The sequence below is a fragment of the Acyrthosiphon pisum genome, chromosome A1 (genome assembly GCF_005508785.2).
Source record: "Acyrthosiphon pisum isolate AL4f chromosome A1, pea_aphid_22Mar2018_4r6ur, whole genome shotgun sequence".
Lineage (NCBI taxonomy): Eukaryota > Metazoa > Arthropoda > Insecta > Hemiptera > Aphididae > Acyrthosiphon > Acyrthosiphon pisum.
Genome location: NC_042494.1, coordinates 41,424,805 through 41,438,804, shown reverse-complemented (window position 1 = coordinate 41,438,804; position 14,000 = coordinate 41,424,805). Strand labels below are relative to the sequence as shown.

Below are 14,000 nucleotides of genomic sequence, written 5' to 3'. Positions count from 1 at the left end.
CCCCCTCCCCCCGTAACTACGCCACTGTGAGTATCTTAAGATGTATAAAAAATTTACAATTTTAAAATACTCATAACTCGCGTTTAAAATTAAAATATACTAAAAAGCATATATGAGGTTACCTAGATAATAATCTTATCTTTAGATTTATAAGAGGTCAATTCACTCTAATTTTTAAATTAACGGAGCTACACGTATTCTGCTGAGCGTACAATTTGCTTTGTTACGCACTTGTAAGACGGAGACAACACATGCGGGTATCACGTCCTCTTAACTACTCATACGTAAAAAAAATTCGTACATTTGCATTTGTTATTATATTAAATTATCATTTTAAGGAAGTTGTAACGTTTCTAATTTTTTCAATAGAATATTTCAGTTCATTTTTAGTTTTTGAACATTTATTTCTTACCATATAGATAAAATTAAAATGGGAGCTCAAGGCATATTACTGCCATTTTTTTTTTAGTGTCTTCCCAACCAAAAACCTCACGCCTCGCTACTGGATTTGTACCTATGTGATTTTTTGGTAGATAACATACGACACGTGTGCGTAGATTTGTGTAGATATGATTTTCTTGGTATATAGAATACGACACGTGTGTCAAGGCCAACATGTATCATTGCACTACGTGTAGATATCCGGAATCCTATTGCGACGACCGTTTTTCGACGAGTCATTTGAGAGTACATTTATTAGTGTGTTCGTTACCGTTATTTCCCATGTTTCTGTGGAATATAAACTAAACATAATAATATGTTAGTGTAATTTGTAATGCATACCTAAACCAAAATATATCGTTGCTTGATACTTGAACGATATATTTCGGGCTATATAATTCGAAGCCACGTAAGTATATTTATTTATTGTAGGTAGAATTGTATTTCCTAAATTGTTAAGATAAACTATAATATTATATTAATGGGAAACATTTAAATAGATTTTTTTAATTTTGTTACCAAATTATCATTAGAATCATTATATTAATATAATAATTAATAATATCCATATGAAATTATATCATAAGCCTACAGGTTATAAGTCAGCAGTCCATATACATTCCATTAAAATTTGTTAAAAATTAATGAACATTTGACATGTGTCATGTTTAAATGTTTGTAAAAGATTAAAAAAGTCAAAGAAAAATAACGACCGTAAGTAGTGTCATCTATACCTATAGTGATCATTATAAAATAGTTTTACTGCAAATGATAAATAATACAAATTAAAAACAATTTTTAACTAAACCTAAAATAAGTGGGTAATAAACAACAATAAAAGAACAGATGCAGTTTTTTTAGTTTTACTCTTGTAGTAAAAAAACATATTTTTTTTAGTATTCTGTGATTGAATTTTACATACATTTAAAAAAAAATATAAGAAAGCAGGTAAGTGGATGTTGCTCTGCTGTACAGTAGGTTACAAGTGGTTCATTGTATAATGGGTTGTATTAGACTTGAATTCAATGATAAAATATCATTGTATAAGAAAAACGATTCTGAACGGAGACGGTTTGTCAGTCTGGATATTTTATATTGTTATTATTTATTTTATCATGTAAGTTGAATTAATATTATAATATTATAATTTTTTATTCGTTTCTATGGTGATAAGCAAAGCGTTAGAAATTGAAATCCCATTTTTAGCGTTTTTTCGTAATTTTTCGGTGATTTTTCCCGTGGCATTAAAAACTATTGAGAGAATCAGAAAATGACCTCTCTAAAGTACCATCTTGATCCAATTTGCTAGAAGATAAAGTACTATATGTTGAAATCGAAGCACTCCTTTTGGAAGAAATTTCGTACACAGGATATAAAAATAAAAAAAATAAAATAAACACCATTGTAAAAACAATAGCTTCCTCGCTCCGCTCAGAATCTAATATAGGTAGAGAATTTGTTATTTTTAATTTAAAAAAATTCACAATTTTTCTATACGCTTAATCGATATAGAGAAAAATGTTACATCAACTTTTATATGCTGTAATAAATAACAATAATAGCATGTCAAATACCTCTAACAAATCCCATCACAATAGCTTCCGCTGATCTTCAACTAAAACAATTTGAAATGTACCAAAGTAATTTAATTTCACAAGATCGCTTTTTTTCAGAATGTAATGCCTACATTCTTTTTAGAACAAGAAAAGAAATAGTGTAAATGTTGAAAATCATGCTTTTTAACATTTTTAGATTAATACTATTACGCAATAAAACATCCAAAAAAGTGTTTTTTTCTTAATTCATTATTATTGAATAAATTAATGTTTAAAATAGCAATCTAACTATTCCGGTAAACGTTGGTATTTTGGGAGGTGCGATCGGCTCTGGCGGCACTTTTTTATAAGAACATATCTATCTTACTTTATTTTATTACGATATTATAAATTATAACATAATATTTTTAACCCTTATATGATCCTAGCTTGTTTTTTATTATTAAGACAGGCCGTCTTTTATTTGAATAAATTATACCTATATCACAATTTAAAAGGAATTTGTAAGTAATATAGATTAGGCATTTGATATAGGTACCTAATCCTCGGGAAATAGAAGGCGGAATTGATGAGTATCTTAAACATACATACAATAATCGTATTGTATACCTACGTTTTATGTTACCATGAAGACTAGAATATTCTATATATTCTTATAGTCTTCATGATGTTACATAGCCACGTAGGTATTGATGTTACAATAATGTATCCTTATCAAATACGACTTTGTCCACATTCAGTTTGTTTGAAAATTATCAAACATTGGAAAAATATTTATAAGACAAAGCTCTCGGAAAAACAAATGTTGAGTGTACGTATCTACTTCCTTTCAGATGTATATAAAAATACTAACTATAAACTAGGTTAGGTTAATTAAAACAATTGTTAAGTAGGTATCAAAATAAAACTTGTACTTCATTTATTCGCCATCATAAACACCTATAGGACTTTGGTTTTTATAATTTTGTTTGTACAATACATTTGTTTGTTTAAATACTAAGCTGATAATATTATTCAGCATACAGCTTAGATCATATTATTATAGGTACTAGTATATGACCTAAGGTCACAGATTTCTATAATATTATGTAGTATAGAAGTCTGTGTCTAAGGTACAAAGTATTAACTGGATACACATTGCAATCAAAAACTATTCTCAAATTTGAAGATTTTTTACGTAGGTATAGTATGGCGTAGTTACACAGACCGTATACTTACACAAATACAGTCGGAGCAACAAAAATTTTCAAATTTGAGAATAGTTTTTGATTGCAATATATATCCAGTTAATACTTTGTGGGTCAAAAGTAGAAAATTCCAAGTACTTAAAAATAATCTGGAAGTTAATTATAGGAATACCAAATACTTAAACATAAAAACATTTTCTAGAAATACCTTATGTACTTTTCAAAATAATTTTACACTTTTTGACGTACTTATAGACATTCAAATTGTTTTCTAGTAACAATTATAACATTACCATAACATATTAACATTTAAAGGTATTTAAAATAAATAGTTATTTTATAGACGTAAAAGTGGCTTTACAATTTAAGAAAATTCATAAAAATGTTTTGTAGTTGTAAGAAAATTTGTAAAATATTCAATTTGAAAACATAGATTCAAAAATTTAATAAAGACTCCTTATATGTAGTTCTTACAACAATGTATTTGATAAAATATTTTGATTTTTGTTTTGACTCACTTGTTAAATAAAAAATATTGTAATGAATATTTAAGTTACCTATTATATTTATTATTATAAATTTTCTTTTTTTTTATCGTAATAGTTTTAAGTATATATTACCTCTTAAATAATATCTGTACTCATTACTACTCTGGTGTGTTATATTTAAATAAATAATATGCATAATAAATATCAAAACTACCAATTTAAAATTATTATTATTTTTTAAATATTTATTGTATAAAATATTTAGTATTGAATAAATGATTTGATTGGAATGTCAATTTTTTTCCGTGCTTCTAAATCACAGAGTTCCATAATAACTACTGCTTGAACTACTTCTGCCCCAGTTTTCCTCAGTAGTTTAACAGCAGCTTCAAGAGTACCTTAAAAATATTAATGGAAAATTAGCAGGTTAGGTGGGCTACATTCATGTACTTCTTCAATTTAAAATAATTCATATGTTTTTAAACAATGTAAGAAATAAGTAATAAGCTATTTAATTTAATCGCATACCTCCAGTTGCTAACAAATCATCAATGACCAGAACTCTTTTTCCTTCTTTTAAGACATCTAATTGAACTTCCAATACATCCTGAAACAAACCTTATTTTAAACCACGTATTTTCTTGATTAAAATATAATGTAGAAACAAATGCACTCGTTAATTAAATTAAATTAGCAAGTAATGAAGTAAATAACAGTTAACATTTTTGATGTTTTGATTTTTGAGGTGAATTATATTTAGTTTAATTTAGACATATCTTATTATTAAAAAAAAACATTTGATCATACAATTGGCTTCATTTTTCAATAAACATGTAAACAAAAATGTTAACTACATAGTTTGAGATTGATAAATAATTCATACAATACAATGTATTGTACTAGTATCTGAATATATCTCTAATATCTTGTAATATATTTTAGTAAAATACTTGTGATATGATTTTTTCTGAAGAAATATTTCAATTGCAATGCAGATTAAATAGAACATTTTGAAAGATTGAAATTAAACTACTATTATTTTTAAGTATACAACGTAAAATGTATTATTTAATACTTTAATTGTATAGGCTTGTATTTTAGAAAGGGTTTATATTTACTATGTTTTTTTAAGCATTTAAATTAAGATAACTAAAATATTATGCATACTAAATGCTAATGTTAATAACAAAAGTAAATTATCTAGTTAATTTCTTTCTATATTATACATGATAAACTCTCATTATTTATAAGACAATTATTCTTTAATACATCTTCATGGTTGTTAATAATATTGATACCAATTAGGTATAATACATATTTTAGTATTTTATTTTATCAAATGAAATAAAACACAAATTAATCTTATAATGAACCTATTACATTTCATAATTCACACATAAACATTAAACAAAATACAATTTATAATTACTTTAGCATATTCCAAACTATACTCTAGTTGAGCTACTTTTCCAGGTAACTTTCCCTTCTTCCTAACCGGAACACAGGGAACATTTAAGTACAATGCCATTAAAGTGCCCAACAAAAATCCTCGAGCTTCCAACATTGCAACACAGTCAACTTTACCAGCGATTTCAACCGCATATTTTTTCAAAATATTATTCAACAATTGTAATCCATCAGTACTTTGGAAGACATTGAATATATCTCTGTAAATATAATTGCATATTTCATTATTCAAATTTAATTATTTAAGCTTAACTCACTATTAAAACTATAATTGGTTTATTATCAGATAATACAAAATACAGTAGAAAACTTTAATGATACACCTATTTACAAGAGTTGGCCTTTTAACCAACAATTTAAAAAAAAATGTTAACATTTCTAAGGTCACCTAGAAATAATAGTTTTATACATTCTACAATATTAAAATGTAAAACGATCAATACCTAGCTAATTGATTTCGTAGCAAAATTATTAAGTAAAATATCTATGTCTATTCTATATGGGTATTTTTATGAATCGTAATATAATTAGTAATTATTTAATATTTTAATATTAAATCAACATATAGATAATGTTTTCTTTCTATCATTCAAGGTTGGTAGATAACAAGACATTAAGCACTCAGATTATAACCTTGATTATAATAACTACAGGAGCGACATAAAATATTGTAAAAGTGATATCATCATTCATCGATCAAAAAATTAAGTACCCACCTAAACAATATTCCAGGCAGAGGGAAGTCTGGATATGACTTGATGTAACTCTGTAATGCTAGCGCATCATCTTCAATACTGGTAATCGACATTTTAATTAACTCCAGTAGAAATCCCTCAACGATCACAAACAATCCAATAAGAACCTGGAACTGAACAAGTCGACATTTTAATAATCACTACACGTGTTGAAATCAAAAGAAAATTACCTGGTGCTGACAATGTCCACTCAAAGTCTGTCACTAAATTAACGTTTATATTCTCGATCAATTTGCTAGCGTCTATGTGGATGTTATCTTAATGGATTTAAATGATGACGACACGTCATGACTCCGATAAATTGCATATCGCTCTGAAGTCTAATAAGACCATATAAGACGCCACCATAATTAACTTGGCCTTTCAGAAACATTTAAAATAAATAAATACAACTCATTGGTAACTGATAACTAATAACTGATAAGAGTCCACTAGACCATTGAGTAATATTACTCTATGCACTAGACACTTGTAGCACAGACTATATGACTCATATTGTCTGTGCTTGTAGTTAAGTAGCATATATACATGTTTAGTAGCCACTTTTTATAACGACTTAAGATAATAAATTCTGAACAGAGCGATCTGCCATGGTCAGGAGCGTAGCCAAAGGGGGGGGTTATCAGATCACAACCCCCCCCCATGAGTTTTTTAAAACCCCTAAAAAAAATGGCAAAAATATTTTTCAAGATTAAAAAACTTTAAACTTGATACTGACATTTTTTTTATTTTTTTTAAAAAAAAAATCTATCATCAAACCAATTAAACTTGCCTTCAACTATTTCGTTAATAAAAGTTTTGATTCTATTCTATATAATATGTATTTGTATTTGTATAATTATATACGTTGATAAAATATTAACCTTTAATTGTATAAAAATTAATAATTATATTGGTTTTCAGGCAATATTTCTGTTATTCTCCAGAGTCACGATTATCAGTACCTAATATCTAAATTTAGATTGTGTTTTCGTCTATTTCTAGCGAAATTAAAATTTTCCCCATTAGCCCGAGACATCACAGTCGACGTTATTACATTTGTTATTTATATTTTATACATTCGTGTGAAAAAATGTCTGCTTCGTCATACATGGAGTAATGCTAACCTTTTAGCGATTTATATAAATATAGGTAAGTTTACCAACAAATATTGGCAAACCCCCCCCCCCCCCCCATGAGAAAATCCTGGCTACGCGCCTGGTCATGGTATTTTACAATGATGTATTGATAATTTATGTGTTTTATTTTTTTTTGTGTATGTACTATTCATACACGATTTGTTAGAAGAAAAAAAAAATTTGATGTTCAACTTCAATAGGTATATTTTCTAAAAGGAAATTGAATTAGTTGGTACTACTGGGAATTAAAAATTTAAAATGTCCTCATTTCATTGTTTTTCTAAATGATTGGGAAAAAAAAAAATTAGTATAAAACAGGAATTAGGTATTACTCAAAACCCGATTTGACAAATCTCAGCATAATTTTTTTTATAGACATGAAGTTCAAATTTGAACCAATTTAGATATTTGAACGAAGAAATTACAATTTTAATTATTTTGTTCTAACTTGAAATTCAAAAATATTATTCGTAAAATTCTTTAAACTTTTACATACCTATCTGGCTATCCAGTATCCATCATTATAATATTATTATATTTTAAATACCCAATGAGATTTTTAAAACATTTAGATTAATTTTAAGTTATTGCTTATTTATTATTTACGAACCTATTCACGCCAATCTACAGGTGGTCTTGACTCAAAAGTTACTAATAATAAATTATTACCTATAGCTAATAGGTAGGTTTAATGACTAAGGCTCATATTTATACCTATGTATATACATATTTTTACTGTAACTAAATAATTTAATTTGGGCAAATGATAAATTCGTTTCAAATGATTGTAACAAAATGATCAATATAGGTACCTACTTAATATTACATATTTTTACATATTTCGTCATAAAACATAATTTTACATATTTCTCAGTTAATTTTTGTTTTTTACATATTTACACAATCTTAATAATACACGATTGTATTTGTCAATGTATAAAGTTATAATTTTGTGACAATTTCGTGTTTATTTTAGTACATGACGTATAAAATAATACGAGAGATGATATAATCTACTTTATGGTCGTTATGGATAATTTCTATTCATTTATACAAAAACACGTTAAGGCCCGGGAGAGGCGGACTGCACAAGAAAATATGAATAGTGTATTAAACGAGAATCCCGATTTAAACTGCCTAAATGTAATCAAAAAGACCCAATGCGTAATAAATGGGATGTTATTACAGGCTGAGCTCACTCCTTTGGACATTGAAAATATGATATTATTTGCACCCATTATATCTGTTGGGATAGAGCGTTCTTTTAGTCGGAACAAATCTGTGTTAAGACCAAATCACAGTGATCATTTAACTTCGACAATTTGAGTATGTAGGTATATTATGATATACCTGATCTAATTTCAATAAAAATCCAAGATAAAATTTAATTATATATAAAAATTGTACCTACCTACTTTTTAAATGTTTTATTACAAATATATAAAAATCTGAGCACTATACTTATAAATTCTATATATTTAAACTAAAACATATTTTTTTGGGAATATTTTGATTTGTTTTCGGATTTGTTTACGGACATTATCAGTTTCCAATTTTTCAAGTTTTTTTTTTCTATAAATGTCAGTTAAATTTTATTTGTTGTGTAAAAAGCTTGAAAAAATAATACAAAGCTCCTACTATATTGTTACAAAGGCGTTTGAAAATTATTAAAAATCCATGGTTAAATTTTTTTTATTAGCATTTCAAGTTAAAATCTTGACAAACTACGTAAAAATCACGAAAATGTGCAAATTATTTTGAGTTAGAAATTTGTGAACAATTTTTTTTAAATCTAAGATTTGAAAATTTAATGCAAGATTCCTCAAAGTTTGTCTACCTTTATCAAAAAAAAAATGTCTACAAGAAAGTTTTTTTTTTTTTTTATTTTTAGAAGAAAATATACAATCTATATCATCGTGGACATAATAAGCATATGTGCAATAAGAAACAATAATAACATGAATGGCTTGAGGAGGGAGGCCCACCAGTGTGGGTACCCTCTAACTTGGGATGAATACAAGATAAGTTAAATTAAATTTTTATGAGGGTTTGAAGTTCATATTTTTACAACATAAAAATTGTCTAGCTTACTGTACAGCAGAGTGGTTACTTAATTTCTCCCTTTTTTTTAATATAATGAATAATTATATAAAATTGAATATTTGAATTCATATTCTGTCCTATTAATATTTAATTGTAATATACATAGTACTGTAGTACACAATTCAACGATAAAAAAAATCAACTATTATTTGTTATTAGTTTTTACCAAGTTTGTAAATCAACAAAATATAGTGTATTATGTATATTGTATATACACTATAAATAAGTAGATAAGTATTTTAAATTATAACCCATCAATGTATAAAATATTTAAATTCAATCAATATTTTGGAAAAATCAATTACACTATTATTTAACAACTATATTATGGAATATTTATATAATATTGTGTTTATGCAAAAGGTACAATTTTTTTTTTTTTTGTAAATAACAATGATATTAATAACAATATCTAATAAGATATAGTTATTAAATACTACATAGTAAAATATAAAAAAAAATAAAATAAACAATTTCTTTCAACAATTATTCAGACATTAATGATATCATTGGAAAATTTAATCTTTTACGTCCTTCTAATTCTAATTTTTCCATCAATACTAATCCTTGTATAATTTCGCCACCTGCTTTCTCTATTAACTTTGAAGCGGCTTCTAATGTACCTATTTAAAAATCAAAATGTATTTAATTAAGTTACATACTGACACTGAAATTTCTATTTAAAATAAACATAGGTAATGAATTGCATAGAATTTCTTTTTTATAAGTAATAAATTGTTATTTAAAACTTAAAAGTATAAACTAAATTCTTTTTTTATTAGATAAAATAGAGTATTTTCAATATGTAATACTTATATACAATAGAATAAGTAAATTTGATAGCTAATATAAAGTACATAACATGAAATGGGGTGAGGAGGGAGGCCCACCAGTGTGGATACCCTCTAACTTGGGGTAATATAAACTAGGTAAGTTAAATGAAGAAACTGTATTGGAAGATTACAAAATATATGTGATCCTATAATAATTAAATTACTAGTTGAATATTTTAAAACCACCGTGTATAAATCTAGTAATAAATGTACCTATCACTAATTCAATTTTAATATACACGTAATATATTGAGGTGAATTACAATTTTTAAATTTTTCCCTCCCCTGGCTGCTGATTAAGCTTTGGATATGTTACTGCTACTAGATACATTAATATTCTATTATAAAAATTATCTTTTATTTATTTATTTATTTAATGTCTGAACATTTTAATTTACAATTATGTAATATTAAAAATACATTGCTATTGAATTATTTGAAATTAGAGTCCACATAAAAATACATTTTAAGGATTAGTTATTTTTAAAAAATAATTTAGAAAGAAACAAAGTATTTATGTAATTTTAATAGCTCACCATAATATGCCAAATAATATAGTCAATTATTATTTTATAAATTATCTTTGATGACAACTATACAATTTAAAATAGATGCATAAAGCTTTCTTTTTATAATTAAAAAAATATTTAATAGTTCTCACCCTGACCCTTAGTTTCAACATTTTATTTTTTTGTGGAACCTTAAAGAATTTTTCTTATAGGTTACTTTATATTATGTTAGCAACCTAAATAATCAACTAGCCACCAAAGAATTAGCAACGTCCAGAAAAAATTGCTAGTATAAACTAGAATGAGGGCTAGATGATCAGTCATTGAACTATAATATATCCTAAAAGTATATTAATAATAGCAGAAATAGACAATAGTAAGGTGTCATTATTGACGCAACATTTCCCAGAATAGAATTAATCGCAGTGCTTTCAAAGTTTCATAAATTTAATCATATCTTGAAACTAGGTATGTTTTTTAGTATGTTTCTGCGAATAAGCTGTTAATAGTTTTAATTAAAATATTGTATTTTAAAATATGAAAAATGTCTTGTGATCTAGAATTTTACCAACAAAATCTAGAAAATAAATATTTAATATAATCATTAATACTAAGTTGTTAGTTGTTCATAGGCGCAATTAGCGTTTGAGATTTGGGGGGGGTCTAATAAGACCTTACTGTGATAATATTGAATAAGCTTAAAACAAAATGTAGGAAATGTTTGGGAGAGCTATGGACATTTTTGGGGGCGCATAGCCCCTAAAGCCCCCCCCTATTTGTGCCTATGTAGTTGTTACTGTAAATATGTCCATTTTAATGTGTTGTACCATATATCTTATTATAGATCAAACAAATACATAGGTATTGTAAAAATTAATTAGTTGTATATACCTCCAGTTGCAAGGAAATCATCCACTATGAATATCTTCTGTCCTTTTGTAATACTGTTTAATTGTACTGTCAATATATCCTGAGCATAAATATATAAAATTATTTTAATAAATTTCAAACAAATTGATTTTATGAAAGCAACTGTATAATAATACTATAATAATACTATAATAGTTAATTACTTCTCCATATTCCAAAATATATGACATTTCAATGACAGGACCTGGTAAATTTCCTTTTTTACTAACAGGTATGCATGGTACATTGAGTTGTAAAGCAAGTATTGGAGCAAAAATAAAACCACGAGTCTCCAACATTGCTATACAGTCAACTTTGCCACGTAGTTGATCAGAAATTTGTTTCAATATTTTCTCCAACAATTTTATTCCATCGATGTGGCTTAACAATGATAATACATCCCTGCAAAATAAAAATATATTCTATGTAAATTATAATATTTAAAATATTTAAATTCTTAAGTGTGATAATGGTCATAAGGAGTTTGAGAGTTACTGTGTTTTTGAATTTAATCATAATATTAAAAAAATAATGATTCTGTGTAAATCTCTGCTAACCCAATAATGGTCTATATTTTATTTATAATGATGGATGCAATGACAAACAAATTATACAATACCTACTTGCTTAATGTTAAGATAATTAATAGTTATAAGTTAAATGTCTTTACTGCGGTTTTCGTTTTTACAATTTGATGTAGGTACCTACCTAGATTTAAAAATTTTAAATTGCTGTGATATTTAAAAAATTAGCTGTTTACGGTACAATTTATTTACTGTTTCTACTTTTGAATTTATAAAGAAACAATAAAACATCTTTAATATTTTTTACTATCTTAAAATTATAGTAAGATTATAAAAACAAAAAAAAAATCATGCAAGAAAGAACAAGTTATTAAGTTGTTCTTTCAACTCACAATCGTATAGTAAAGGTTACATTATGAGACCTATATTGGTTTTAACATAAGCGTGCGCTTTATAAATAGACAAATTTCAATTAAATACTAAAAAGAAATTAATTTATAATCAAAAAAATGTATTTACTTATACAAGATTCCTGGTTTAGGGAAGTCTGGAAAATATTCAACATATTGTTGTAACATATTAATGTTATCCTCCAATGGAATTGTTGATGCCATGATAAATGTATTTGTAGATTTAAATCTTGTAACGAAAATATTTGATCTTAAATTGGTAACTAAAGTTGAAATAAAATTTAATGTTAGGTATGTATTAAAATTTATTAAACATTGCTGCACCAAAGTACCTATTTTTTTTTTTATAGAACACCTAAAACGATTCACGAGCACTGTTTTAGTAGTATTTCATTTTTATTGATATCTGAATTTGATAGCCATTGATGACATTTTAATATAGAAAACAGTCATACAAAAACAAATTAAACTCAATAATAATATGCTATTGTACTACTGTAGTCAACGATCACAAATTACGATAACACTCAAAGAAATAACTACGCAATTATTAACGGTATACGTGATTTGATATTTGGAATTTTATCTCTAAATTGAATTTAATTGTAATTCGTAACATTCAAAAGTCAAAACAATCATAATATTATCTTATAATAATAGACCGACGTAATTCTCCGACTTATGTATCTTATTTTAAGGTATGTATCAGCAAAATGTAAATAGTAATCAAATTGGCCAAGTCAATAAAATATTCAAGTATACGCCGACTACCTATTAAGGACTAAAGAATTACTGATTGGAATTCGGAAAAAAAAAGTACAAAACCGTTAACTTTGTTTTGATTTGTTAACCACGCGACTATTGATACTAGAATCTACAGGATACAAATGCCGCCTGTCGTTTAAATGAAAACGCACGAGTAGCATACGGCATACGTATGATACGCATTCATGTCATGTGAAAGAGCCCCAAGGTTTATAGATTATACAATATACATGCTCTATAAACCTGGAAACGGTCTGACGTAGTGAACTGGTAATCCTTATCACATTATCAGTTCAATTGTATCACCTGTGGAATAAAAAAATAACTGTAATCACAGATTATATTAAATATTTCTTTATTTTTTTTTTTATTAATTAACCCGTGGCAACTTAGGCCATTGGGTGGTTTTTAACTGTGGGGAGGGTGCTGTAGGGTTAAACACGACGTGTGTTTGTTAGTTTGGCAGATTTTTTAGTGGGCACCCGTAGCCCGTAGGTATCTGCCATGTCCGGGTGGGGGATAGCGGCACTTCTCTCCAGACACCGTGAGTCCGTGACTTGTCCGGAGAAATATGCCGCTCGCAACCGAGGTTTTGACTTAAATATTATAATATATTATTATATTCTGTTTTATATATTAATCAATAATCTGTCAAACAGTGCTGTAATGGGTGTATTAAATTAGAATTCAATGATAAATCATTGCATTCGAAAAACGATTCAGAGGCGAGACTGTCTGTTAGCTTATTATTATTTAAATATATAAATTGCTAATTGCTATTAATTATTATAGTAATTTATTTTACTATTGAACATTAGTAATACGGAATTAACAGCTATAAATGTATTAAAGCATAAAATGTATTAATCTTAATAGTTTAACATATCATGTTGTAACTATTAGTACCAGTGCCGGTTTTAGTGGTGGATGTGGGG

The 14,000-nt window shown here is 26.6% G+C and overlaps 2 protein-coding genes across 4 annotated transcripts; both read right to left on the bottom strand.

Annotated features, from left to right (window-relative positions):
* Positions 1-3,827: 3,827 nt before the first annotated feature.
* Positions 3,828-6,209, bottom strand: LOC100162276 (adenine phosphoribosyltransferase-like). The gene is given in 5 exon segments (NM_001293531.1): positions 3,828-4,070; positions 4,201-4,279; positions 5,102-5,339; positions 5,856-6,007; positions 6,065-6,209. Coding segments are annotated over 4 exon segments (546 nt in total). The 5' UTR covers positions 5,948-6,007; positions 6,065-6,209; the 3' UTR covers positions 3,828-3,933.
* A 3,189-nt stretch (positions 6,210-9,398) lies between these two features.
* LOC100161922 (adenine phosphoribosyltransferase-like) lies at positions 9,399-13,032 on the bottom strand. 3 transcript variants are annotated; one of them, XM_008186711.3, is made up of 5 exons: positions 12,633-13,029; positions 12,410-12,563; positions 11,531-11,768; positions 11,349-11,427; positions 9,417-9,738 (listed from the first exon to the last, which is right to left on the bottom strand). In XM_008186711.3, the coding sequence occupies exons 2-5, from the start codon at positions 12,502-12,504 to the stop codon at positions 9,602-9,604; spliced, it is 549 nt and encodes a 182-aa protein (XP_008184933.1). In that variant the 5' UTR covers positions 12,505-12,563; positions 12,633-13,029; the 3' UTR covers positions 9,417-9,601.
* Positions 13,033-14,000: the final 968 nt, after the last annotated feature.

Bases quoted from the DNA above. Each gene is read 5' to 3' on its own strand.
- LOC100161922 (XM_029486040.1), bottom strand. From the start codon at position 12,504: ATGGCATCAACAATTCCATTGGAGGATAACATTAATATGTTACAACAA. The intron at 11,769-12,409 runs GTAAATACATTT...TTTATTTTGCAG, and splicing joins AAACCAGGAATCTTGTATAA to GGATGTATTATCATTGTTAA. The intron at 9,739-11,348 runs GTATATACAACT...ATTTTTAAATAG, and splicing joins TGATTTCCTTGCAACTGGAG to GTACATTAGAAGCCGCTTCA.